Source organism: Pleurodeles waltl, chromosome 6 (genome assembly GCF_031143425.1).
Source record: "Pleurodeles waltl isolate 20211129_DDA chromosome 6, aPleWal1.hap1.20221129, whole genome shotgun sequence".
Lineage (NCBI taxonomy): Eukaryota > Metazoa > Chordata > Amphibia > Caudata > Salamandridae > Pleurodeles > Pleurodeles waltl.
Window position 1 is genome coordinate 1,206,242,771 of NC_090445.1, and position 27,066 is coordinate 1,206,269,836.

Consider the following 27,066-nt stretch of genomic DNA (forward strand, 5'->3'; position numbering starts at 1 on the left):
AAAATGTAAAATGCAATGATCTAATGAACACTAAAATAGTAGTTTTAAAATCTGTTAATGTCCTTTCCTAGATTTAAACTTTTTTTTCTGTCCATGCTCACAACTTTGTAATTTTTGACGCTGCTGTTTTAAAAAAAAATATATATATATATACACAGTATATAGACTGTATATTTTTTTTAAAGTTTTATTTTTAGTTTGAGCGTACAGGTTTGACCTGGTGTATACTTACTGTGGAATGAAGTGATTTCATATGTTGGTTGCAGTGTACTTTAAAAATTCTTTGCTCGCTAGTGCTAAGTTCTGTCTTTTCCTCCTTCAGAAGTGACCAATTACTGAATTTTTTCCACTTTGGTTTCCTTATCTGTTGCTGTGACGTACTATTTATTTATTTTTACATTTCTTTGGGGTCCCCTTTCACTGTGTATGTTTTAGGCTGGTAGCTGCCTATGTATTATTGCTTCATTCTGTTCTTTCCACGGCTCCTCAGATAAGCTTATTTTACTAAATAAACACCTTAAGCCCTTGCATCCTCTCTTTTTCTCTTTCTCCCCCCACCACTCATGACCTCGCACACAGGGCATTGCTTACCTCCTTTATTGAGGCCATAAATCTTCTAATGCTGCACTGCTAACTTAGAGGTTTATTCAAATGCAAGGCAAAAATGCTTGTTGTAAACTTGACTCTCAAAAACGGCACCAGCAACCAGCCAAGGCTGACTGCAGGAGGTGGCAAAAGGATAGGAGCTCAAAAACCATATAAATAGCAATCCCCCTCATTTAAAGTTATATGTTTAATATGGCTTAATTCAGAGTATGGGATTATGGAATGAAACTGCACCCAGCGACTCCTAGTTCACTAGCTCCACAGTAAACACGTTTTGAGGCCTCCTGGGCACAGTGTCCTGCAGACTGATAGTGGAAAGTTGGCGGCCCTAGTTCTGTGTCAAGCATCAGCACCATGTCCTCTCCCCGTATTATGTTACTGTTCTATTCTAACCCTTGTAGCTTTTATTTTCCTAATTGTAAATACAAGACTGCAAGCCACAGAACTCGCATAATAAATTGACTGCTTGAGAGACTCCAATGGTGCAAAGTGATGTCTATGGGCAAGGGCTGTGTGCTCTAAATAACATGAAAAGAGACAAGCAGAACAGTTTAAAAATTAAAAAATAAATGCTAAAGCTGTGTGTTCTGTGTGAAAGATTACTGTCAGTGGCCTCTGCTCCAATGACCTCATTCATAGCGTCGCAGTAAATCGAGGCAAAAACACTTGAGTAATAACACTGGTGCATAGCATTGGGTCTGCGTTTGATTTGTAGTTCTGCCACTTAAATTGGGGGTAAAGTGCAGAATCAGTCTCTGAAATTGTTACCGCTTGACACGGGTGAACGGGCAGTTCTTTTTACGCTGAACTTAAAGGGACATGGTGAGTGCACAAACCCTGACTGGGAGTGGGTTTCTTCATACCTGCTACCGTAAAACTGAACACAGGCTCTGCATCCCGTTTTATAATCTCCCCCGAACTCACAGCATTGATGACGCAGAGCAAGCACTTTGTTGTCCTTACCTGCCAACATTTTAGAAGAGGAAAGTGGGAGATTTTAAAAACGCTGATCAGGAAAATGTATTTCACACATTGACTTGTATTGCAGCTGGAACGGCGAAAATGTATTCCTTTTTGCTCCAAAAATCAGGAGTCTCCTGCCCGAGTTGGGTCTATTAGCATGTCTGCCTGCGCAATAAAAGCCCTTAGCACAGAGACCATGGTCACACTTGCACGAATAAACATGCTGGAAAAAACAAGAGGTTTCTGCTGTGAACAGTAGCCCTCTGCAGGGACTTCCCACAGCAGCAGTGTCCTCATTCTGGGGCTTTGTCACCTCCTGAAGCAGCAAGAGGTAGAGTGTTGATCGCCTCGGCACCGTTGGCCATGAGTGTCTGCTGCCTCCCATCACACTCTGGTGTGCCTCCCATCACACCCTGATGCTGGTACCCACACTGGCGCTTCTTCCCATCACATGCTGGCACCATTCCTGGCGCTGCCTCCCATCACACCCTGGCGCTGATACTGACACAGGCGCTTCATCCCATCGCACCCTAGCATTGATACCGACACAGGCGCTGCCACCCATCACGTGCTGGCGATGTCTCCCACACTGCCGCAGTGGTGCTGCCCCTGCACCAGGGGTGTACCTTGGTCATTGAGATTGGGGAGTAGAGGTGCGAGGTTCTGATATTTAACAATCAAACTGGCATTTAATAATAAATATATCATACAATAAGGAAGGCACATGAGAGGGGCTTAAGGTCTAGTGGGAAAGCAGAGAATTGCAGACTGACAAGGTTACTAAATTAGAGAAAACAGAAGTTTTTGTTTAAATAAATCAATTTTTGAATACTTTCTGACACTGACATACAGTGTGTGTCAAAAATCTCTGGTGAAATCTGACAGACACCTTAACATACCCGACTGAAAGCACCTGTACCCAACTAATTATCTGGTAATTCAATTAGAGGGGTGTGTGACACCTCCCTCCTATCTACATCCTTGTCGCTCACGCACTGGAGCTGTCCCCCACAGTAGTACACTGCCTCCCTCGCTGCCACACTGGCACCCCATCACACATTGGCACTGACTCCCACTCCTGCGGCACAGCCGTGAATTCTGAGAGGCAGCCCTCCCTCCCTCCACACGACCCTCTCAGGAAGGCAGCCTTAAGAACACTGTGCGTCATTAACGTAATCTGCAGGCTGCACTGTCAAACTCAGCGGGCACTGGAAATCCAGTTTTACTATTCGAATATCAGTGTTCTTCCAGATACATATTGGGAAAAGTTTACTCTGCAATAAATACCATTCCGCTTTCCAGTTATGGTCCAAAATGCGTGGATTAGTGTGCTATCGTTCCACTTCAAGCACTATGGCACCTCATCGGGGACATGAAGCGCTATATGCAGATATGAAAAAGTGCAAATCGAATGCATACAACAGGCTTATAGTGATCGGCAACAAAGGGGTCCATAGGGGGCAGGTCACTGCACACCAGCTGATGTATGTAACTCGTACATGCTAATCTCCGCTGTCTGATTCTGCACAAAGTGTAAGATGATCAGGCATCCCGGATCTGCCCAGACAGTCTGTTTTTCACCAGTTGTTCCAGCAGATTTTAGGAAATTTAGCTCATGTCCGGTTTTTAGAGAGGCGGCTGAAAACTGTGGGAGGTGATTTGTTTTGTTTTCCAAAGCAATTTAATTAAACTGCATTATACTGGCTTTAAAAATTACATTTAATTTGTGTTCTTACTGCCTCTTCTGTAATTCTGTGCTGATGAGCGCTGTCATTCTGTGTGCTCAGTTGAAGTAAATTTGTAGCTCTTTTATTTTTTGTGAAATGTCCCAGTTTTTGGCCTTAAAATTCTGGTCACCCTAACAAAGAGTGAACCGAATTTTTGGTTTCACCTGCTTCATCACCAGTGTCGATGGTACCCATGTGATCGACTTCGGATGGATCAAACCGAGAGATGGCTCTGCCCTGACAGCATTTGAACTTGTGGCCGATCTTTGCAGCATGGACGCAACCCATTCAGTTATCTGTCTGGGCTATCTTCAGTGTGACTGGTTGGATCCTTCTTGCACCTCATATCAGCCCCTCCGGGTGCACAACTGAGGACGTTTCCCGGGCAGGTCAGCAGCACTGGCGTCCTGCCTCATCTGGTCTGGGGCCAAATTACCAGCACCCCAGAGAGTTTGGTGACCAAGAGTCCCGGATTTGCCAGGACACTCCGATTTTTAGGTTGTGCTCTTTTCTGATGTGTTGGTATCTATGTGGGCGTTTAAGCACGCACACCTATCACTATCACTCGTTCATGGGCTTGCCCATCAAAAATACTTGATCATTGGTAAATGCTTTGTTTGTCCCTCCTTGGGGCAGTTTGGCTACTGCCTTGGCCATCAACCCTATTACATTGATAATTGCATGTTTGCTGATACGTTTGCGCAAGCTTCATTTTACTTTTGTATGTCTCCTTCGCTCTAGTGCTTCTGGCAGCCATGTCTCGTTGAATCGGTTCACTTATGTCAAGTGTTTTACTTTTCATTTTCAATTTATGTGATAAAAGTTCAGTTAGGAATTTACAACACTAATAGATCTAACTTGAGCAAATGTGAGATCCATTGCATTGCAAATGCTTGTTTTAAGCTGTTAACACATTTTATTGTATGTGTAAGTATCTGTGTGTACTCACTTTTTTACCAATAAAAAGTAACAAGGATATGGATGTAGGGAGTGAAGAATGGGAGTAAGAGAAAGGAGGGACAGAAAAGTGGGCGTATAAGTAAAAAATGAGGCGAATGAAACATAAATAGGGGGCACAGTGTAATGACAGAAAAATAGAATACCAACATTGCTTTATAGACGTATAAGACAGCGAGAAAGGTCAGTGCTTCAATTAGTAATGATACATGAATAAGAGTGCAATAGTTACAGTTGCAAAAAAATGAGGGGATTTTCTCTTCTGTAGCAGTTGTTTGAAATTCTCTGTTACAGCGCTTTTAAAGAGTATTCACCAACAGAAGTAAACTGAAATTAATTATGAAATACCTGCCTTGTATTGATCTTTCAAATTGAGCTAACAAGGTGCAGATACCTTATTTTTCTTACACAGAAAATAAGGTAATTGGTTGAACCTGACATTACCTTTTATTTCCATTGAATAGTTGAAGGGGACTGTTTGTCCTTACAAGTGTTTTCTTCTGTACTCTTTAGCATGTTAAAATTACATCACGTTATTCTTAACTTAAAAAAGGTTAGCTTACTGTGGTTTAAATATATTTTAAAATGATTGCCTCCCCTGCACAAAAATTTAATCCTTCCCTTAGTTGTGGTGCTAGCTTTTTTCTTGCTATATAATGTTGCATGTTATCAGAAAGCCTTTCTTTGCCTTTATATCATAATGATAGAGACTAATGGGTATATTTATTAGAACGTTGGCAGCTGCATTGAAAACAATGGAGTGCTGCAGGCTTTTACTGGCCGGTAAAAGCCCGCAGCGCCAACATTCCAATGTTCGCTTTGTTCACAGCAACAGTTGTGAACGAAGCCTCACGGAGCCCGAGGGGATTTTAATCCCCTCGGGCTCCGTGAGCAATTTGTTTTTTTTAATAGAACATTCTTCCCTGAGTGGCAGAATGTTCTAATAGCCTTGAACCCGCCGTAGCGGGCTCTACCGGCTATTAAAGGCCCTTTCCCTTTTTAAATGCCCTCGCCTTCGGCTCGGGCATTTAACGCGGGAGCAGGCCTTTAATAGCTGGTAGAGCCCCCTACGGCGGGTTTTTAGGCTATATTAAACCACTAAAGAATGAGTCTTTAACCGTTCAACCTTACTTGTATGTATCTCCATCCAATTTTCAAATGAATGCTTGTCTGTAGCAAGCGGTACATGAACACTGCCTGATAAGTAGCTTCAATGTTGAAAATCAGCCTGTAAGATTGCTTTTTGTATTCACCAATCAAAATAGTGGTGTCTTATATTATGTGGTTCCTGCTAGAATATTAGGACTACATGTTTAGGGTGGCAGAACATCCGAATGTAGGAGATTAAGTCCATTCACACCATTTGTACATGTCGGCTTAAACCTGGCCATCTTGCAGTGCCTCACCCAAACCCCCAAACCTACCAGGGTGGAAGGTGATTATGGCAGCCTGAACATGACACCCTGGCTCCTCACGGAAGCCATGGAAACAGATCTTACCCCTTTTGTAGTATTGCTCATTCATGCCAAGGCAAGACATAAACAATGTAAGAAGTTTTTTATTAATTTATTGTAACAATCGCAATCTGGCATGTAGAGTGAGCTGCGATTATTAGGCAAATGAAACAAAGCAAGGTAATCAGCATTATGAAACATGGTGAAGATAAACAATCCAACTGCGGTCTATGTGGTTCTAGATTCTAACCCGATGTCTACGCTGAGAGCATAGTGGATGTACCCTTCTGCCTGGCCCAATCTAAGGGATGGGTCCCAACCCAATACTTGAAAACAGTGTCAGGAGTTGGTTGGTTGGTGATGTAAATGGCAATTCTCTCAAGAGGCTAGTAGATCAGCGCCAGCTAAGCTGCATGTCTGAGAGCATGCGTCCCATGATAGTCGTGGTTGAAATGCACTCTGTCCCTTCCGGGTCAGGGCACCATCTAGATAATAAACCGTACTGTGTTGGAAGTACAGTTCTGATGCAGTGCTTTGGCTAGGTGTTAGAAGATGTCTCCTGAATGGGCAACACAACTAGCATGTCATGTAGTGTTCTCTAGCCTGGACTGAAAGTACTGATTCTATGTTATGTAAAGGCCAACTAAACAAGCAGCTTGTTCCTCGTTTTCCTAGAGTAAAAGCAAGCTGTTAAAAAAAAAATGTGTAAAAATAATCTCTAAATAGCAGCCTTACTAAAATAAATAAAATATTTACTGTAATACAAAGCTAAAACAGGGGTGACCAAGTACTTTGTTTTTAACATGCCGTACTGTACATTATTTGAAGTAGTCCCAGTAAGAGGAAGCATATGGGCTGTTTAAGTGTGGCATGGTGTGCTAAATTTTGTTTTTTAGATTGTGACACCATACAAAGTAGAATTTGTGGCACCTTAGCCTTAGATTAGGAGTTTATTCTAGAGGTCCTCACAACTGTATCCAATTTCAGATGCCCTTTTTCATATGAACAATTAATTATTTTGCCCTATTCCTGTGAGAAGCTTGAACTCTATCAGTAATATAAGCTTTTAGACCCTGGAAGCCTCCTTATCATATAGGCTCAAATTCATATTAAAGTTATGTTCTTAAAGCTGTAAATTGAATGAGTAGCTGTGTATGCAGTTAAGTGGAATCCCTTTTCTTCATTATTGCAGAGCCTGACTTTGTCAGCATCCCTCAGGGAACAAAATATTGCTTTACCACTGGGGTTGCTTTATGTATATTGACATGAAGGAAACTTGTGATAAGCTAATGTAGTTTTTTCCCAACACTTGTTTTCCGACATCACACAGATATGAAGTCTAATCACTTTTCTCTGAACACCGCGAAAGCCCTTAAAAATTTTAGGGAATTTTGTTTACCTCCAAGACTATGTACTCCACTCTAGTTACAACAACAGCCTTAGGTTTATTATGCTTGCAGTCTTTTAGGTTATGTTTGTGCAACTTTGTAGAATGCATTACCACTCGGGAGGGTGTCCTGGCGATGAATCATAAAAACCTTTCCAACTGAAATTCAACTTTCATCTTAACTGCAGTCACTATGCTTATGCATATAAAAATAAGAAGACAGACTACTATTCTGGATCCAACCCTTGGATCACAAGTCAGCATTTCTCTTGAAACTGTAATTGATTGGAAACAGAAGAATGTTTTATCAGTAAGTACTTGCATGACAGTGAGTCGATTAGGATGTTTAAACATGGCTAATCACCTGGAAGTGCATCCAGGCTCTGGAGGTCTGGTGCATGATTTGTGGAAGTTCCAGTAGGAGGAAGCATGTTAAGTGTGGAGTGCTGTGCTAAAGTTAGTTTTTTTTTTTTTTTTTTTTTTAGATTGTGACACCATGCAAAGTAGAATTCATGGCACCTCTATCCTTAAATTAAGAGTTGTTTGTATGTGCATGAGTGCATTTTAACAGTGTGCTCAAAGACCAATCACTAGAATGTAATGTTGATGTTTCAAATAAATGCCCTGGAGCTACAGACCAACATAAGCCATCTTATACCAACACCAGTACATAAAGACACTAAATATAACATTAACTATCATCCCTTTGTCATAATATTCTAGCACATATGGTTTTAACGTTTTCCTCCAGGACAAGATTGGGTTCTGTCCTCCATTATAAGAATGAAAGTTGGATATCTGTGGAGTAGTCCAACAAATTGAACTCTGAATGGGTAATGTTTTTTTAATTAATGTATATTAAGGTTAGTCTGGTTAATAACTACAGAGCCTGTGCATGACTATATTCACCTGAGGTATGGCATACGCTAATCTGTAGCTCTAGTTCTAGAGGAAACAGTACAACATTTTCCACAGTGTGTATTCTGGACAAATATTTTCTTTATTTGATGTTTCATGTAGCACAAACTTCACCTCTGATGTTATATCAGAGCACGAGATATAAGGCATTGTGAAAAAACCAGGCAGCAGTCAATCATGATGCATACAAAGGGCATGGACCTGCATAAATCGCGAGTTTCGTAGTTCTGTAGCAACTAGAGAAAATATGATCTAGTGGCTTGTGGTCCACATTGCTCCTTTGGACGTTCTATGAAGAAAATATTACTTGTCCCTCTAAGAAGTAATAATCTGAATCCTCACCGCTGGTTTAATAGGAAGTACAGGGAAGTAAACATTTATTTACGTGGGGCCCCAACCAATAAACTGAGCAGCCAAGAGGGCATTTTGAGGTACAGGAGTGAATATAACGTGTTGCTAAAAAAGGAAGGATTTTTCAAAGAAGGAACCTTGGAGAACTTTGCTACATCTTGTAGCATCAGGGACACAGACCGCTTCTATAAAATTGTCAATTCTGACAAGTTAAATATTATTACACTGGAAGGACTTAGGGGGTAATTCCTACCCTGGCGGTCAGAGACCGCCAGGGTAGGGGACGGAGGAAGCACCGGCAACAGGCTGGCGGTGCTTCTGGGGCTATTCTGACCACGGCGGTAAAGCCGCGGTCAGAAAAGGGAAGCCGGCGGTTTCCCGCCGGTTTCCCGCTGCCCCTGTGAATCCTCCACGGCGGCGCTGCAAGCAGCGCCGCCATGGAGATTCCGACCCCCTTCCCGCCAGCCTGGTTCTGGCGGGAACAGGTGTCTTGGGGCCCCTGGGGACCCCTAACAGGGCCCCACATTGATTTTCAGTGTCTGCAGACACTGAAAATCGCGACGGGTGCAACTGCACCCGTCGCACACCAGCAACTCCGCCGGCTCCATTCGGAGCCGGCTTCCTCATTGCTGGTGCTTTCCCGCTGGGCGGGCGGGCGGGCGGGCGGCCTTTTGGCGGTCGCCCTCCAGCCCAGCGGGAAAGTCAGAATGACCGCCGCGGTCTTTTGACCGCGGTACGGTCTTCTGGCGGTTCCCGCTTGGTGGGCGGCGGTCGAATGACCGCCTTAGTATGAATAGAGAGGCGGGGGTTCAGATGAAACATCTTTAAATCCATCTACATTCTTGAGCCTGACTTAAAGCGCATATTGAATGATTGTCCCCATCTACCCCATAGCCTTTAACTTTGAGATATAAAAGGTTTTTACTGCTACACAAAGCCCTTCTGATGAGGTCCTTGGCCCTAGTGGCGGCCCAAATAACCTCTATACATCTAACTTTGAGTTTGTGGGCACCTGTTGTCACTAAGGCTCCAAATTCAGCTATTATGGCTAAATTGGTATAGTTTCAATATTTTTCGGTATTAAAAGAAAAAAAGGAAACTGACGCGACACTTTATTTGTTTCCTTGCTCAGCTCTACTGTAAATGTGGTCGGGCGAATACCCTACATCGAACAAAGAACTGGGCCAGAGAAGCCAGCATCTTATCAGTTGCACAGTACAGCTTTCGCGAGATGCTGGAACCCAGGAACAATGTTAATCTCCATTTACTAGTCAATAAATATACAATAGCCAAGAGGGGCATGCTGTACCGAAATTTGTTTTTCTTCTTTTTGAATCTCATTAGTGCCTTTGACAGTCAGTCGGTCAAAGCTCTGGAGCATTTTAGTCAGCTTGGGCATAGGGCAGGCTGTGGCAGAGTTTCACTTTGCCCTACATACCCTTTGGGTTGAATGCACTGACTCACTATGGTGTGGTGGTCCAGCAAGAATGCGTGTTGGCACCCATCCTGTTCTTACTGTGGATTAATAATAAAAATGTCTTTTTTTTTATTTATTTTTATCTCGAATGGTAAAGCCATGCCTTTGGTGTGCTCAACCCCCATACCATCCTTACTGTACTCTGATGACTTAGTTTTAATATTTCAGACCCCAAATAGCCTTGAATGCCTCATTGACAACTTGTTTAGTTTTATGGATAGCCTTATTCTAAAACATTTTCTATGGCATGGGCCCCAAGCAATTTAAAAATAAGTCAATTCTTATCAAGGGAAAGCCTGATGGGAGGGTTAACTCCTTTCCCTACATTACATTTGACTCCTCAAGCTTCCGAATACACTGCCCATCGGCTAGGTGTCCAAAGTTTAATTGGTCAAATGTGGTTTTATTGCTTCTTGCACAGAATAAGGGAAGTAAACCAATTAAGGCTTCATTAGAAATACTATAAACTCACATGCTTAACTATTGTATCTTAATGTGGCATCGATGTGGGGGTTATATTAAAGTCAACAGCCTCAAGGTAGATGAAAATCGTTATTTAGGTGCCTCTTAAAACACCCACACCTCCCTTCCCCCAACCCCGGGTAGCCCTCAGTTTCTTCTGCATGAATTGGGCTCAATCTGCTTGTAGGACCATATTGAGTAAGCTCTAATGTTATGGATTATCGGTTTGGTAAAATAATGGCCATTTTAAACAAGTCATTGAGGATTGCATAGCCTGTGATTTCTGATGCAAGATCACATGGCTGCAACGTATTAAATGAGTAGCTGATACTCTTGGTAGGCCTGACATGTACAAGAATCCACAAATGGTTATTAGGTGAGAAATCCCGTGACTAAAGGAGTGAGAATGATCTCATACCACCTCAAATCGTGAAGTTGAGGAATTAAAGAAAATGTATTTTGTGGATTACATAACTATGCAAACTGCACCTGAGATTAAGCCATATTTGGATTTGGTAAGTAACTGACCCCTGGCAGAGATTACTTTTAACCAGGTTTCATATGGGAGGTATTGGGAGCCACCTTAGCTTTCTAATGAGGCAATTTGAGTCCTCTTCCACACTAATGTGCCCTTTTGGCAAATCTTCCCCACAGACTTTGTAGTATTTTGTTTGTTTTTTGTGCAAATGTTCGAAGTCCTTCACTAATTCCTGTTCTTAAAGCAAATATTTGTAATAAACTTACTCCAGCACTTATTTCCTGCGACTGTTGGGTAATCCTAAAATATGTAACACTGCAGTCAGCAGTGTTACTCTATAATCCTTTAAGGATCAAATTTACTAAATTGGTTGAGATTAAGTGTATGTCTGTACTGTCGATATCTGCATCATATCCCCCAATAGATGTGTAAAACTATGGCATGAAACTCTACTAGTCTACATATGATTTTTAGTGTTTGATTAGAAATGTTTATTTTGTGCTGTTCTAAAGATGTAGTGATTATAATATTCATTGGACTTTTGATTATTTCTTATTAATCGAATAAAGTTGAAATTGAAATATCAAACTCGCTATGCAGCTCTGGTTGGTGTGAGGTTTTACTGGCTTCTCCTAAATCTGTGCCGTCAACAATCTCCACCCTATTAATAATCTTGTAACATTTCATATGAGTTCTTGAATAGGACTGTTAAGAAGTTTAATCTACAGAGTGCTGCACATGAAGTTAGCATTTGCCTCATTTTAAACCATTCAAATAAAGCCTCAGACTCTTCCTATGTGGCCTCTGGTTCGGTAATTGGAATCTATGATGGATTACTTAACAAACTCTATCTCTGTCCAGTCTGTCAAGCAAAATAGAGAAGTTTAGATCGACTGATTCTGATGTAAAATTTCTCAAATAATTGGTACCCACATGTTTCCTGGTGGATATTGGCGGCAAAAAAGTTTAATGCAGCTGGCTTGACCTCTTTGAATTTGCCAGAGAAGGAAAACTGAAGATGGGTTACTTTTAAAAGAATGATTTGTCAGACATCGGTGGACTTGTTGACATGGCAATCTCATTGTTCTTCTTTTTTAAAAATTTTTTTTTTTTTTTTTTTTTTGTTTTGCCACCATCATTGTTCTCTTTGGGACCAGTGCAATAATTCATAGATTATCTTCCAAGAAAAATAAGAACATTTTTTCAAAATTGTTAAAGGAGTGTCAAAGTCTGAGTATATAATGGATGAAGGAAAAAAAACTACAGACTGGTCTGTTTCTTACATTTGTCATGGAGAGTATGAGTCACTCTTCCTGCCTCAGGTTGACATCCTTCATCTTTTAGCTCAACCAAAAAGGTTGGAGTTAACATTCACCCAGTTAGCTCATTTTAGACCCAACGTGGATAAGGAAATCAAGAAGGCAGAAATAGGCTAAGACCTTGAAGTCCAGGTCTAGAGCAGAGACTCGTTCCCTTGCATTCAATTTAAATGTTTCAAGAAGGATAAACATTATTGACACATTTCTCAACAGTAAAGGCAGCAGGTGGAATAAAAACAGCAACCGCTATAGTCCTTTGAGGCAAATGTCTTCTTGAAGAAGAGGTGTAGTGATCAATGACCTCTGGGAAGGCTCTGACAAATCAATGACTCAAAAGTCCTTCCTCTACCGACAACCACCAGGGTGGGAGGGAGTGTTTCCAGCCAACTCCCTGCTTGTCAGGAAAGTACAAATGATGTGAACATTGGGGATATTGTTCAAAAATGGGTACTTGACGACTTTCTGGGAACTGGCCCCTTAGGGTGCCTGGCCAGGGATATTTGGGGGCTGCTGCGTACCTATCTGGAATCCCTGCAGTAGAGCCTCTTAGATGTGAGCTGGTGGGCCACACGTGTGGTGGTGTGGTTGATGTTGACTTTTCGTGCACCATGGCTGCTCTGTGTGATTTGGTCACCACCCTGCCCTTTCCTCCTTCCCATGTTATTATTTCACTCTATTTGTAGTTGGTTATGGATGGTATAGGCCTACGAACGTGCATTATTGTTCTTCTTGTCCCCGGACTTTAGATCCTTAATGTCTTACTACTTTAAGGGGGAGGTCCTGGCCGAGCTGGCTGGATGGCTATGGACTCGTGTTCCTGTTCGGACTAACTCTGATGCGGATGGCACGGTTTGGATGTTCTAAGGGCTATTTTGCTGTTTGTCACCTGTTTGCTGAAAACAATAAATAAATACATATATAAAAAAAAGAAATGGGTACAAGATCAGGTTTCCAGCTTGGTCCTAAGATTCTACTGAAGAGTCTGAATCCTTCAGTGTTGGACTGCTGTTTCAAGAGACCTTGGCATATTTTGAGAAAGCTGAATAGAACCAAATGCAAAGAAATCAGTGTCCTTTTCAGTTAGGAAGGTCGACTTTCATCACATTTTTAATTTAAGGAAGGCATACAAAAAAGAGGTACATTCAGGATCTTGGCTCTTCATCCGCATCTCAAACAAGGCAATTGGATGTGTGCTGTGGAATTCTGAAAGCATATTTTCATGTCCCACATACACAAGTAAGATTTTCTTAAGATTCAAGATTGTCAAAAATCACTGCCAATGCCAAGTAGTTCTTTTTAGTTTGAAGCCTACCCCCAGATCTTTTTCAAATGTTGTGGTAGCGGTTCCAACATACCTTTGTGGGAAGGAATATTTAGCCGTACCTGGATGTTAGTTTGATCATTGTCTTCTTGGCTCAAACGCCTTTACTACCTGCAGTAAATAGTAATTCTATGTGTATAGTGGGGTCTTAAAATAAGCCTTTTTTGGCAAGGTAAAAAAAAACATTAAATCAACAAAACAACCAGTATAATTCATAAACTTAGAATAACAAAAAAGCAAGCAAGAAAGTTCTGCTAACATACATCACTCAAACCTTGCCTTGATTGAAGTGCATACCTAAATAAAATCCTCTCTCAGCACCCCCAACAATAATTGGAATCAATAAAATGCCTAGGCTCATAACAGAAACATTCTAAACATATAAACCATGTCAAGTTCATGTAGATCTCAAATTCTCTGAAGTGTCTGCTTGCATATGATGGTATCAAGGCATATCCGGGATACCTCACCCACGCTGAAAGTGCAGCCATACAAAATAACCATCAACTCGACCCTAAAGACTATCATTCCGTCCAAAACACCTAGCATTCAGAGCTTATCAAACATATCAAGAATATCACCCAGAATATAAAGTGACTATACAGATTTTATTACCCTCTCCTTTGATGCACTAAAGTGCTTATGGTACCACTGCAAAACAAATCAACAATAACACCCCACAGATTAGACTGCCTAATAATTATGAACTCCGCACCAAAGGCTCCGATTAACCCCACCTATTTAAAAACTTAAAGCTCACCCCCACTCTTCTAGCATATGCCTCTTCTTCTTTTACCTCCATATGTTAATAGTGGGAACATTTATTGAGTTCCACAGTAGCAAGATCAAGGAACGTGCCACTACAATCGTAGTTTAAATAAACCATTGGGAGAAATAGTTGCTATTGTACACTAATGGAGAGGAGCCGAATAAGGCCAATGTAACCTCCAGTCATATACAAACATGAGTTTTCATACTAATCTCAGAGAACACATCTGCCCAAAAAACTTGCAGTCTTGGGCAACTGAAAGATGTGGCCCGAGTCGCTGCAATCCATCACCTTACAAAGAAAACACTGTTTGGATTTGATGGATATGTTCGTATTAATCCTCGATGGAGTATAATATGCCGACCAATTTGCAAAAAAATGCCATCCTTTTGTAATTTGCCACTCTAAGCGACTTATACCCCATCTCACTAATATGCTGCCATTCTCTTGGTGTTACATTGCATCCTGTTAACTTTCTCTAAGGACCCCAGCACTACTGTTTGGGCTATATCTCTTCTAAGAAATCTATACCAATTACCCAACCCTAAAAGCTTATAAAAAAGCATGTCAACCAGGAAGCATGTTTGTCTTCAATTCCCTATAAATATTTTTTAAGGCATTTTATTTGTCTAAAGCTCAGCTGGAGCTCCATAGTACTACACCCAAAGCGCTGGGTCACTTGATCCCATGATATTAAGACTGAGCCTACAAAAAAATCTCCCAGTCTCCTAAAACCTTTCTCTTCCCGCTGGCATAAAATGGAGTACAAGATAGTCACCCCCCATATTTGTCTCTATTTTGAGTGTAAGCATGACATGGGGGAACCACCCATTGCTTGTGGGCGGCTTATAGACTTATCAATACCAGATTCTTTGTATCTGAAGGCAACACAATTAATCCCCAGAGAGTTGAACCTCACTCCCCTTAACCGTGAGATTCAAGAAAAAGCAATCAAACCCTAGGTCTAAAATGGAAAGCCTAACGAGTTTCACATAAATCCACATTAATGCCTACAGTCGACTGCATACTTACATACTGTCTTACACATGGGAAAGGAAATGTCTGAGTTTTCAACCTGTAGCTGGTTCTCTAGTTGGATAAAGTTACTACGTTTGGAGCTTGATGTTGAGTTTCCCCCTTGTCTTTAACCACTTGCCATCCCACTGAGGTCACTTGATTAATCCAGCACTCTTATACCCTTTTAGGATTGTGACAAGTCGGCAGTAGTGACAAGTCTACTGGCACGCTTACTTTCCCGCACGTTGCATTCCTAGATTAATATTCTTATTACCTCATTTTTGGTAGTACATTGCCTGCTGTTTTCTTGAAATATCCACAGTCCTTATGATGCCCCAGTAATTGCCAGGGTAAAATTGTACACATCGCCATAGACACCAAATGGAGCAAGTTTTAAATTTACTTGCCTAGTGACGCTTGCAATTCTGTATTGACAATGCCACTTTTGACAGTTGTTGCATCTCCATTGTCCTGTTGGTTTTTATACACACTGTATCTGCTGCTCTAATCACTGTGTGAGGAGTTATCAGTACCGAGCTCTTTAAATGAAGCAGTAAATGTTTGCATTTTTGTTAGGCGAGATGCTTTTCTTGTCTATTGGTTCTTACTGACTCACAATTATTGTGATTTATATATTTGTTGCGACTTGATTTTCGAATCACTTATTGCTTTACTACAGGGAACCATTGTTCTTTGTGCGTCAGTTGACCACGATTCCAGGTGGTTTTTGAGAATGCCTGGCCCTATAGTACCTTTATTTTTCAAAATGACACCACCTTTGAGCCAGTGCACATGGCTAACCTACTGGCCCTTTCATGGAATGTTGCTTTTTAGTGTCTCTTAAATCTTCTAGAAGGTTGTGTGCTTTAAAATGTCTGTTTCGATGAATCATCCAATTGTTTGGATCGTAACAAAGTTAAATTAAGAACTCTCCTTTTATTTCTGTGAAAAGGGGTTACCAACTTTGCCATTTCTCAGTCTAATCCTTTGCCTCTTTTGCCCAAATCCAGCATCCCTATGTAGAGTGCGTTGCATATCCTGGATGTTAAGAGCATTGTTACTATTTGGCTAAGACTAAAGATATTTGCAAAGTAAAAAAGTGCTTTGTTTATGGTGCTGTTACTGCAGGTCTAGCCTACTCTAAACAGACTCTAAACAGACTGTAGACATATGGATATTTGGTTGAATTGTTACATGTTATGTTTCCAAGAGAAAATCAGCTACTATTGCTCCGAGGAGCAATACCCTCATTCATTATATTTGTAAGATAGCTTCTAGGAGATCAGCCCATACCTTTGCTAAGCAATATTGTTTGACTCCAGAATAGATGCCTTTGTGGACCAAACTTCTTTTCTTAACTTACTTGAAATTAGCAGCATTCATCACGCTTTTACGTGAGTTAGGTTGTTAGTTTATTCTACCTTTAATATCAGAGGGACTCCAATAGTGATATGTAACTTTAATTCTAGGTATTTGTCATGAGTATTCACTCTGAATTCATAAAAGACCCAGCCATGTACCCATTGTCTTAGTACCGCATGTTTTGAACGTGTTACTGCATAGCATACATGTACCTTCCCTCTTTTTTCTTTTCTTTTCTAACAACAAACTGCTTCACATGCCACCCTGCTGGGCATGTTGGAATCCTTCACTTTTCCTGTGTTTCCAAAGGGGCTGTTTTTTGTTTTTTTTGAGCTTGGTATAGTCTACCCTTGGCCCCATATCCTCCTTTTAATTCTTGTAGTATATACTGTTATAGGTGATGTCTTAAATTAAATGTACTATTGATTTAACATTTTTGCTAATTGGCTTAAAAAAAACAAAACAATTGTACCTTTTTTGTTGAAGAGCTTAAACATGTTATTTCCTCAAATAATGTTAAGGGATCTCATGCATGTGTGCTTTCACAGTTTGAGTTCAGACTGAATACCCATTTAGAGAAGCTGGGATTTCAAGTATAACTTTCCCTCTTGGCTAAAATAGCAGTTTCAAGGAACGCAGTATTTATGCATTCTCTAATTTTTCAGATGTTTCACAATCTGAAAGTTTGTAAAATCTCTGGTTAAAATTCACCCGAATTACAATAGGAAATTGTTGTTTCGTCCCTATTGGCATGCTAATTTTCCCTGAGTGAAATGATAGTCGTGTAACGCATTTCTGTGTATGGAAATTAACCATTGCCTCATTTATTGTAGGTGCCAGAATATTGTTGCAGTGTTCTTGCAAGACAATGATCGAGCATTAATCTGAATTGTTTGTGCTGCAGAGACTTCATTCAAAACTGCCTTTTCTGTCTTTTTTTTTAATGTGCAGGTTGTACCACGTTGTCCAAGGTGTCTACCTAATGAACCACTTGCCATTATGAAACCAGACATAGTTTTCTTTGGTGAAAATCTGCCTGAACAGTTTCACAGAGCTATGAAGTATGACAAAGATGAAGTAGATCTTCTGATCGTCATTGGATCATCTTTGAAAGTAAGACCAGTAGCACTTATCCCAAGTAAGTTTGTGGGGTTTTCTTTACCTATAGACCTGTCATGGAGAGTGGTATTTCATTGGTATAATTTTAATTTTTGTTTTTTTTGTAAAATATGCCCCATTCCTAAAAAAAACAACAACAAAAAACGACTTTGTTTGCCTACCATATTGTAAGTGAACCTCTAAGGTAGGACGTTCAGGAAAATAGCTCTTTTGCGAGGTCATGAGCATGTGCTTAATCTGTAACCCTTCCCCCACCCCCCCCACTAAACAAACAAAAAAAATGAATTTCATTCAGTTGAACTGGTCGAACTGTAGCTCGTATCTGAAATTTAATCTGAGTGAAATCGGTGAACACAAAATATGTTTAAATCTTTGGATGGCTGCTTAACTCGGAGCACAATAAACATGTGGCCTATTTCTTTAGTCTGAAACCCTTTTGAAAGTGATGAAATCATGAAACAATTGTTTTTTTTTTTTTGCCCATCACAAAGACACATTCATGTCTAAATGTGTGTGATTTTTATACTGTACACGACAATGGCCCCTAATTTGAAATTAGTAAAACAAATGGTCTAATAGTAGTTAAAGGTTTTCTTTTTTTTGTTGTTTTTTTTTAACTAAATAATTGGAGAGCAACAATCCATATTTGTGAGGTGAAAAAACGTGGTTGGTGCTCATACGTGACACACAAGGGATGCCAAATCGATGCATTGCAAACTGCGAGAAACAAGCCGAGCAAGAAAACGATAGTATTAAGGTTCGTGAGTCCAGAAAGTCGATGGTGTTTCGTTCCTACAGTGATAAATGATCATTATCAGGACTTCGAATACACTTGGCCCAAGTAAAGGTAACCTAGGTAAATAATTAAGCTTCAATTAATCCGGCTCACCAAATAGAGTAAAATGTGCGAATTCCAAGGATAGAACGGGATTGATTGGCTGAAACCTTTAAAAAAAACAACAAAAAAACAGAAATGAATTCACAGTACAGAAGCAATCCAGTGAATTGTCAGTGAGTAGGACGGATGCCAAAAAACGACTCACTCTATTCAAGAACATTACATCATGATGCATTACCCATCCACATCTTGGCTACTTATCTGATCATTCATTGACCCTGTACAAAGCTCCACTGCCTTTTGGCTAGGTTTTTCGCTATAGAAACACCATGTGCATAGACACACAAAGGGATATTGTGATGTGGATTATCACCTCTCTGCGCCTTTGAGTAGGTACTCTAGTGGACACCAGATTTAGCCTTGTAAGCACAAACACAGCAGTGTTAGGCAGTCTCCATGAATGCCCCTCTGCAGTAGAAAGAAACAGATTTCCGTGAACAGCAACAGCAGCCCAGCATCATTCTCAAGTACTGAAATCGAAGGAAAATGTTCTTAACAGGGCAGATAACTGCATTTTGTTTACTCTTACAGCTGTACAGAAAGTAACGCGCCCTGCATTGTGCAGCAGGTTCAGAATGTATTTTGCATACGTTTGTTCAAAGCTAAGTATGGATATGTAACAAAGTTGTAATTGTTTGTTTTTTTGTTTTTGTTTAAAAAAAAAATAGATTTAACCATCACAATTCATGGATTGTAATGCACCTGTTGCAAAGTCGCCACTTTTTGGGTGGTCAACCCCAGTTGTTTTTCTTTTCCTTTTCCCCCCCCCCCCTTTCTTTTGCAACTCACCTGCTGGGAATCTTGAACTCCTAACACTGGGACAGTGCTATGTAGTGCCCAGTGTTTTCTCTGATCCCCTAAAACCTGTTGAAAGTGGCATTAGACCTGATTGGCACTTTTAGCATTACTTCAAGACCATAGTATATGGTACAGAAGTACACCTGTGGAACGGAAAGGTAAAGGGCACTCGTGGACTGCAGCTCTTATTGTGCCTCCACTGCAGTCAAAACATGGGTTCAGGCCACCACGTGTAGCCTCACAGCAGGAGCTTGAACTCCTCTGCTGCACAGACTTGTCAAAATCACCCTTTTGACAGGAAGGGAAACCCAAATATTAAATGAGTCCCCCAAGAGCACTCTGCTGCCCTGAAGATAAAGTGCATAATATTTAACAATGGAACTTGTGTGACATTAGAAATGACAATATACCCCTGTTACTGTGACCAAAGGGCAAAACGTCATGGTTACTCATTAAAATGTTCCTGATCGAGCCTTCTAGCCTCAGATTCCTCACCTTTTTGAATATTTCCCAAGTGTCAAATTGGATTCAAACCCTTTTCAGCAGTACCTCTGCAAGCCGGTAGGTAGGTGGAGCCTTGTGGCTCTGCACTGGCACTGTTCCGCTCCAGAAGTGATAAGGGGAGCCTATGTAGACACCCCTCCTGTTCACTGACATCAGTTCCAGTCGTTCCATACCATCTGATGTGGATTCTGAGCATGTTCTCATCCCTGAGACACTTACCTCAGTATTTTGTCCAAGTATTTTGAGTTTGCAACCAGATGACCCTCCACCAAAATGGTATATGCCTGTAGATGGAACAAATTCGTCATGGTTCAGACATTTCTGTTGCTATCTCCCCAGCCAACCCCCAACCCCCTCAATCCTGAGGTTCTTCAGTTTATTCTTTCTTTAGCCCAGCAGGGCTCTGCTTTGGGCACTCAAGTGTTAATTATCTGCCATATTGGCTTTCCTAAAATTACCTGACAAACCCTCCTTGTTTAAATCTCCTATTGTTGGTAGGCTACTTAAAGGCCTTACCCACATGTTCGCTCCTTCTGTTTATAATGCCCCAATGGGATTTGAACTTGGTTCTTACCTCCCTGATGTGTGTTCCTTTGGAGCCACTACACAACTGTCCACTTCGGCTTCTTACTCTGAAGACAGCCTTTCTTGGGGCCGTCAGTTCTGCCCGCAGTGTGAATGAGCTGCAGGCTCCTTTCTCTAAGTCACCAATGGTGCTTCGTACCTGGGCTCTAAAGTGGTCATGACCTTACATGCAGGCCAATCCATCACCTTGCCTGTTTTGTACGCAATCCCTCATCCTTCCAAGGAAAGAGGAGAGACTCCACCGCCTGGACCCAAAGAGCATTGGCGTTCTGTCTTGATCTTACCAAAGACTTCTAGGTGGATGATACCCACTTTGTGGGTTATGTGGGTGCGAAGAAAGGTTGGGCAGTGCAGAAGAGAACCATCTCTAGATGGGTCGTTCTCTGCAACAAAATTAGCTACACATTGGCTAAGGAGCAATCCCTGGAGGGTTTGCATGCTCACTCCACCAGAGCAACAGCTGCAACCACTGCTTTAGCATATGGGGTTCCAGTCCTAGGCATCTGTCAGGCAGCAATGTGGGTGTCTCTCGACACGTACACAAAATAGTACTGCCTTGGATACTCAGGTCCATAGGGATGCGTACTTTGCCTGTTCGGTCCTGCAGGACTTACTAGCATGATCTTGGTTTGCAGACCCACCTCTGGGTATTGCTCGGGTAGCTATTCTTAGGTAAGGAATCTGCAACTAGAAGTCTTGATTAGATTAACAAGTTACTTAACTTTTGGTAACGAATGATCTGGTAGAGAAAAACCTATTCTAGTTGTAGATTTCTTACCGCCCAAACCCATCCTCACTGCTCTGCGACCTGATTTCTAGGACAGGGACTTCCCTTTCAGGGCCGTAGCTATCACACAAGGGTCGGTGGTCTTCATGGCTCAGCTTTTAGGGCGTAGAATCTGCAACTAGAATGTGTGTGTACAGTGTAAACTGTATTTTTGGCTATTTGTGGTAGTTTGTGTTTGGGACCACATAACTTTTTGTCCACATCATTATTTTATTTTTTTTCCTTTTGTTTTTTTTGCTGACGTCATGGGAATTCTAAAGGTACCTAGGGTTGGTGAATTCCTCTGGAGTGGACCGAGAAATGAGACAAAATATAGCCAATTTCTTTTTTTCTTTTTCAATGGGGGGGAAAAAAGTGCTGCAGAAGAAAACATGTTGTTTTACCCTGCAAATGGCATCAACAGATTTTGCGGTGTTAAAATCACCATCTTCCCAGCTTTCAGAAAGAAGCATTCTTGAAGAAGATTATCAAATTTTTCTGCAGTTTCAGCATTTTACTGGGACATATCCCTTTTTTTCATTTTTGTTGTGCTTTTAACCTCCTTCCAGTTAGTGGTAGAAATGGGTGTGAAAATCAGTGGTGGCTCCTGAAATTCTATACATTTCTGAAAACTAGACAAAATTCTGAATTCAGCATGGTATCATTTGTGTAGATCCTTCAAGGTTTTCCTGTAGAAAATATAATATCAGTCGTTTGTCACGTTTGAGTCAAACCGTAACAGTTTAACTTTTTTTTTTCTTAAAGCAAATTTCATTTATTGTTTCCTTCTTCTTTTTTTTTTTTTTTTAATGAAGTGCTTCATGTCCTGTCCAGCTGCTCACTACTTTTGGCCTTCATAGTGTTTTTTGACAACGGACCAGTGGGCAACCTCAGCATCTCACACCCTCTGCTCTATGCAGCAGGGTCTTCAGGCTAAATGCAGGACCCAGGCCATTTGCCCCAATTACTACTGTCATACAATCCTTTGCCTGTGCACAGTGGCTTAGTTGGAGGGCCTAGCCAGTAGTCACCCTTTTCACCCTACTCTTTGATATCTGCCATCCCTAGCAGTGCATGTCCTTTGGCAGAGTGGTGTAGAGGTTTGTCAAAGACACTGGGTGTGGATATCTTGGCTTATAAGGTTATTGCACTCTTGCGTATCGTGTTAGTAGACTGCGGTTGCAGTAACCCCCGGGGTGTTGAATAATCTGCTTTGGCTTAAGTGCATATTTCTGGTTTTGCAATGCTAAGACAACATCCTGTTTTTAGCTTGTCCATCAAATTCACCTTTGCATTAAATCCCTTGGTATTACATGCTACTAATAAAAAAACAGTGATTTGTGAAGTTTTATTAGGTAATGGCAATCTTTTGTCATGAAATGGAAATCCTTGCACAAGTGATGGAACTGGATCTTAAGCTGCTGACCTATGCTATTTTCTTGGCTGGAAACTGTCGGACCACTTCTAGAAAATCCTTTTTTTTTTTTTTTTTTTTTTTTTTTTTTTTTACATCCCCAGTTACAGGTTTAGGGTTAAGAATTGAATGTATAAATCGCTTTTCCTTTGTTTCTGCCAAGTATTGTCTTCATTGCCTATTACGTTGTGTGAGACAAAAGTGACCATAAAATCAAACTCTGCAGGAAGTTGCACCCAACTTATCTGATGTGGTGCTTGTTGTCGACATGCTACAATAAATGGCAACTTGTGGTGCATGTCTTCACTCTGAAAACTTCGTTTATGGCCAGAAGTTTGTTTTTTCCAGCAATGTTGTAATTGCTTTCAATGGAATTTAGCACACAAGACATGAAGGCTACTTAATACAATTAACAATTCTTTTATCCGGTTGCTAGAATACACTGGTTGCCACATCAGAAGCATTGGTCTCCACCAGGATTGCTGTTGTAAATTCTGGTGAAACATTCAGGAGCATTAGTGTAGGTTTACCTTAAATGCTGAATAGCAGCTTAAGATTTTGCGGTCCAGTTGAATTTAATGTGAGTAAATGTGTCACTGGGGGAAGAACACGTGAACATTAAACCACCAGTAGAAGTTGACAAACTAGAAAAAGTTTACATCTCTAAGATTTTGGGGTTGGCCATTCTCATACTGCTCGAATCTTCCTTTTCACCATACACAAGAATTTAGGTTTTACTCCACAGCATTCCACTTCTGCAATGTGGAAATCACATTTTGAAAGTTTGCCAGCATAGCAGATACATTTGATTTATTTCAACATAAATCAAAATATAATCAGTGTACACTGTCAAAAAGATCAAAGAACTCTCTTGAGACAAAGTTGAGAAAACATCTACTGTATTGGCAGTGGAGCATTGTAAATTCTGGAAGTCCTAGCCTGTTAATCAAATAAGCCATAGTGTGTCATAGAACTGTTCCACCAGCCTCCTTGCTTGATATAGCTCCCAAATGATATAGCACCCTAGAGGTCTAACTTCGTGTAAATGGTGGTGTATTTCACCTGATCTAGTAAGACAGAACTAAAGAGCAGTGAATTTTTATTTTGATAGATGTTTTGATTAGTGCCTGGCAGTTGTGTGCGCTCAACTCCTCCTTGGCTTTTTGCATGAAAAAGCAGTCTGGCAGTGACTTGGGAGGGGGGGGAATGGTGATTAAAAACCATCTGCTAGATATTTAACTAAACAAATCCTAAAATCAATGCTCTTGGGGTAGGAGGAGTCTATATTATGCAGTTGGGACTTGGGCACCTGGGATCAAATTGATATGAAAGTCACTTGGTGTGGTGGCAGCACATCAGCCATTTTCTCATTAAGCTTGTCAACCTGCACTGCATGGAGCGCCGGTAATTCTACCTTGTTTTTAGCAACTGAAGCAGCAATATGCCTTTTTGACCTTGCCGGCAACTGTTATTGGCTTATCTAAGTTGAGACTTCTCCTTATGTGCTATAATGAATGGAAAGAAACTGATCATGCATCCCACTTTTAGCCAATGACTCCATAGAATGGACCCCTTTTAGGGTACATAAATTACATTCACATTGTTTCTCACTTGTCACCCTCTTTAGATTCCCCAAGAGAACAATGGTTTGCGAAATAATGGGCAGAGACAATTGGGCTCCATCTAGTGGTAACTACAGTGGAAACTGTTTTTGTAAATATTTTGACATTCAATTTCTTGACCACCTGCAAGTTTCCATTAGCACAAGAATCTTATATGTGTGATAGGAATTGCTAATTGGCCTAAGAATGAGTCATTCACAAAGTTAAATCTGTGCTAGACTGGGATATGAGATTGGACATTGAAGGGACTTCCCATTTACTACTCGAGAGGTGACCCTTCCTTCAACTCTGTGCTAACTAAAGTTCTGTAGAGGTCCCATTTTCTTAGTCTTCTTGAGGCTGGACTACTCCCCCCACCTCTTAGGCTCTACATTCCTTAACAAAATGCCCCTTTTTACCACTATTTAATCCCTGCTTATTTGACTGTTCGATTCCTTTTTCCTCCTTTGATAATAGTATTCTAATACTGCAAATTTTCATTGGTTATACTTTCTTAACTAAAATATTTCAATGCATAATCCCGGTCCAAGTGACACTCACATCTGTTGCTCCTTCTGTAATCCCCCTTTTGAATCCCATAACCTCTTGGATGCTCTAGAGTGCTCACGCTATGTGCTGCCGATTTGGAGGTCATGTCAAAAGGCCAAGGCCAAGAAATCCCTCTGGTGCTGAAACCAGAATGATTGCCTTTTTAGGTTTTGTCTGGAACAGCCCCTGTGCTGCTGCAAGACATTTTGTTTACTTACAGAGAGCTTTGCTTACTATTGGTCAGTCTTATTTGCTTGCTTCTCTTTGGTCATTGTGTGCTGGCTTCCCTTCCCTTTTTTTGTGTTTGGCCCTTGCCTAGAGTATGGCCAAAGTACTGCTTCCTTGCGCAGTGTCCTTCCATTGCTCATGCTTTCTGAACTAATTTTTTCTTCTTTTTTGAAGCACTTCATAGGTGTGCTTGACAATTTCACCCTTGGAGACTACTGCAGTAATAAAAACTTAAGAGAAGCAGTCTGCTGTGAAATATGCAGGTAGTGGGTGGTTTTTAGTGGTGCGGTTATCACACTGGACGTTGGAGTGACATGAATGTTGATAAGTGAATGAAAAATGTGATATTAAGGTGACAACATCTGTGCCTGTTATGTTGCTTGCCCCCTCCAGCTGTTTGTGGGGCTACTTGTCTCCTTCCATTGTCTGAGGTGTTGCAGGAGGGCTAGAGCGGGGCAAGCAACATGAGATACAGCTGGAGAGGTTGCTCACTCCGGCTGGCCATGTTGGTCCACCTCCATCTGACATTACAAAACAAGCATTTGCAATGCAGTCGGTCTTGCATTTGTGAAAGTTAAATCTATTGGTGTTGAAAATGGCTTTATATTTTTTTTACTTTTGTTTTTGTGTATACAGTGGAGTGATGATATTTGCATAACGCTATTACCGTTCGTCTGACCTTGCAGTGCTGGAGAACCAGTAGATAGGAAATAAGTTATGAGGGAGTTGAGACTAGTAATATACTGGCTAAAAAAAAAAATAGGTGTAACAACATACTGGAAAAAACAAACACTCCTGGAGAATGAAAGATTAAATCATGTGAAATGTAAGCAGGAACAACATGGATTATGGTAACGCTTTTACACTTTTAATATGCTGGCTGAAAAAACCCTGCAACACTTACTGGTCTAATGTGCACAAAGCAGGGAAAGGGTTCAATACCACAAACTGTCACTGTGTCCCTTGGGACCTTTTTTGGCCACACAAGGTACTGCACCCTGCAATCTTGAATTCAACACATTCCTAGTGACTTTTGGGCACTGTGCTGGAAAATGAAGCACCCGTTTACAGAAGTTTTATGCCGTCCTTCAGGTTACAAGGGAGGGGAGACGAGTAATATGCTGCTTAATAAAAAAAAAAATAAGTACAAGGTTGCACTATGTGAAACTCACCTAGCCATGTAAAGCTATCTTCCAATTGAGGTTGCGGGATATGAAACTTCACATCCTCATGCAAATCTTTGATTTTGTATTTTTATTTCAGTTATGATTCAGACTGTGTTGTTGCTTGTCCCCTACTCCGGACCTCCTTCAGTGTTTTTATGTAGTACATCGACATTACCTTGTCGTTATCTGCTTAATATCAAATTCCCTGTTCCCTGTCACACATTTATTCAAGCTAGCATGTCATTTCCACATCCTGGAGTGGTGACCGATCCATTAAACCACCCACTAACCTTACATTTCCCATAAGATTGTTGCTCTTTAGTTCCTATTACTGCCATAATCTCTGCTGGTGAATATTATCATTTCGGTCCTTGATGCTGTGATGTTTGATGCACTTTGCAAAACTGATGATGTTGAACTTCTTAAAGTTTTCCCTTTATTTAGTATTTCACCCCAGAGTAAAGGCTGATGCTAATCTGTGAACGCACACTGCAGTGAATTTCAATAAATCCTCAGATTATAATGTCATAATATGATGGCAGCGTCACATTAAACATCAAACTCTGTTGGAAACATCCAGTAATAACACGTTTTGCAGCATGGACATCTTCTAGATTAACATATTTTGCTTATTCCATCGTCTGGTAGTTAGTGTCAGAGTGCTACTTTTTTTTTTTTTTATTTTTTTTTAATTTTTTTTATGTGTGTGAGATCCTGCTGGTTTCGGCTACAAACCCCTTTGTGTGTGTGCACTCTCAGATTATTTTTTATGCCATTGAGAAAGGAGGTAGCGTGCAGACTGTGGAGAAAATAGAGCAGCAGAGAGATACAAGAAACAAACTCACTGAAAGCATCAGGGTATAACGTGAT

The 27,066-nt window shown here is 40.9% G+C and overlaps 1 protein-coding gene across 1 annotated transcript in view; it reads left to right on the forward strand.

The window, feature by feature from the left end:
- SIRT1 (sirtuin 1) overlaps nt 1-27,066 on the forward strand; it is a 496,870-nt gene that overhangs the window by 252,635 nt on the left and 217,169 nt on the right. The window contains exon 7 of the mRNA XM_069240513.1: nt 17,520-17,706. Within this exon, the coding sequence (XP_069096614.1) occupies nt 17,520-17,706 (187 nt within the window). The remainder of the gene's footprint in view (nt 1-17,519; nt 17,707-27,066) is intronic.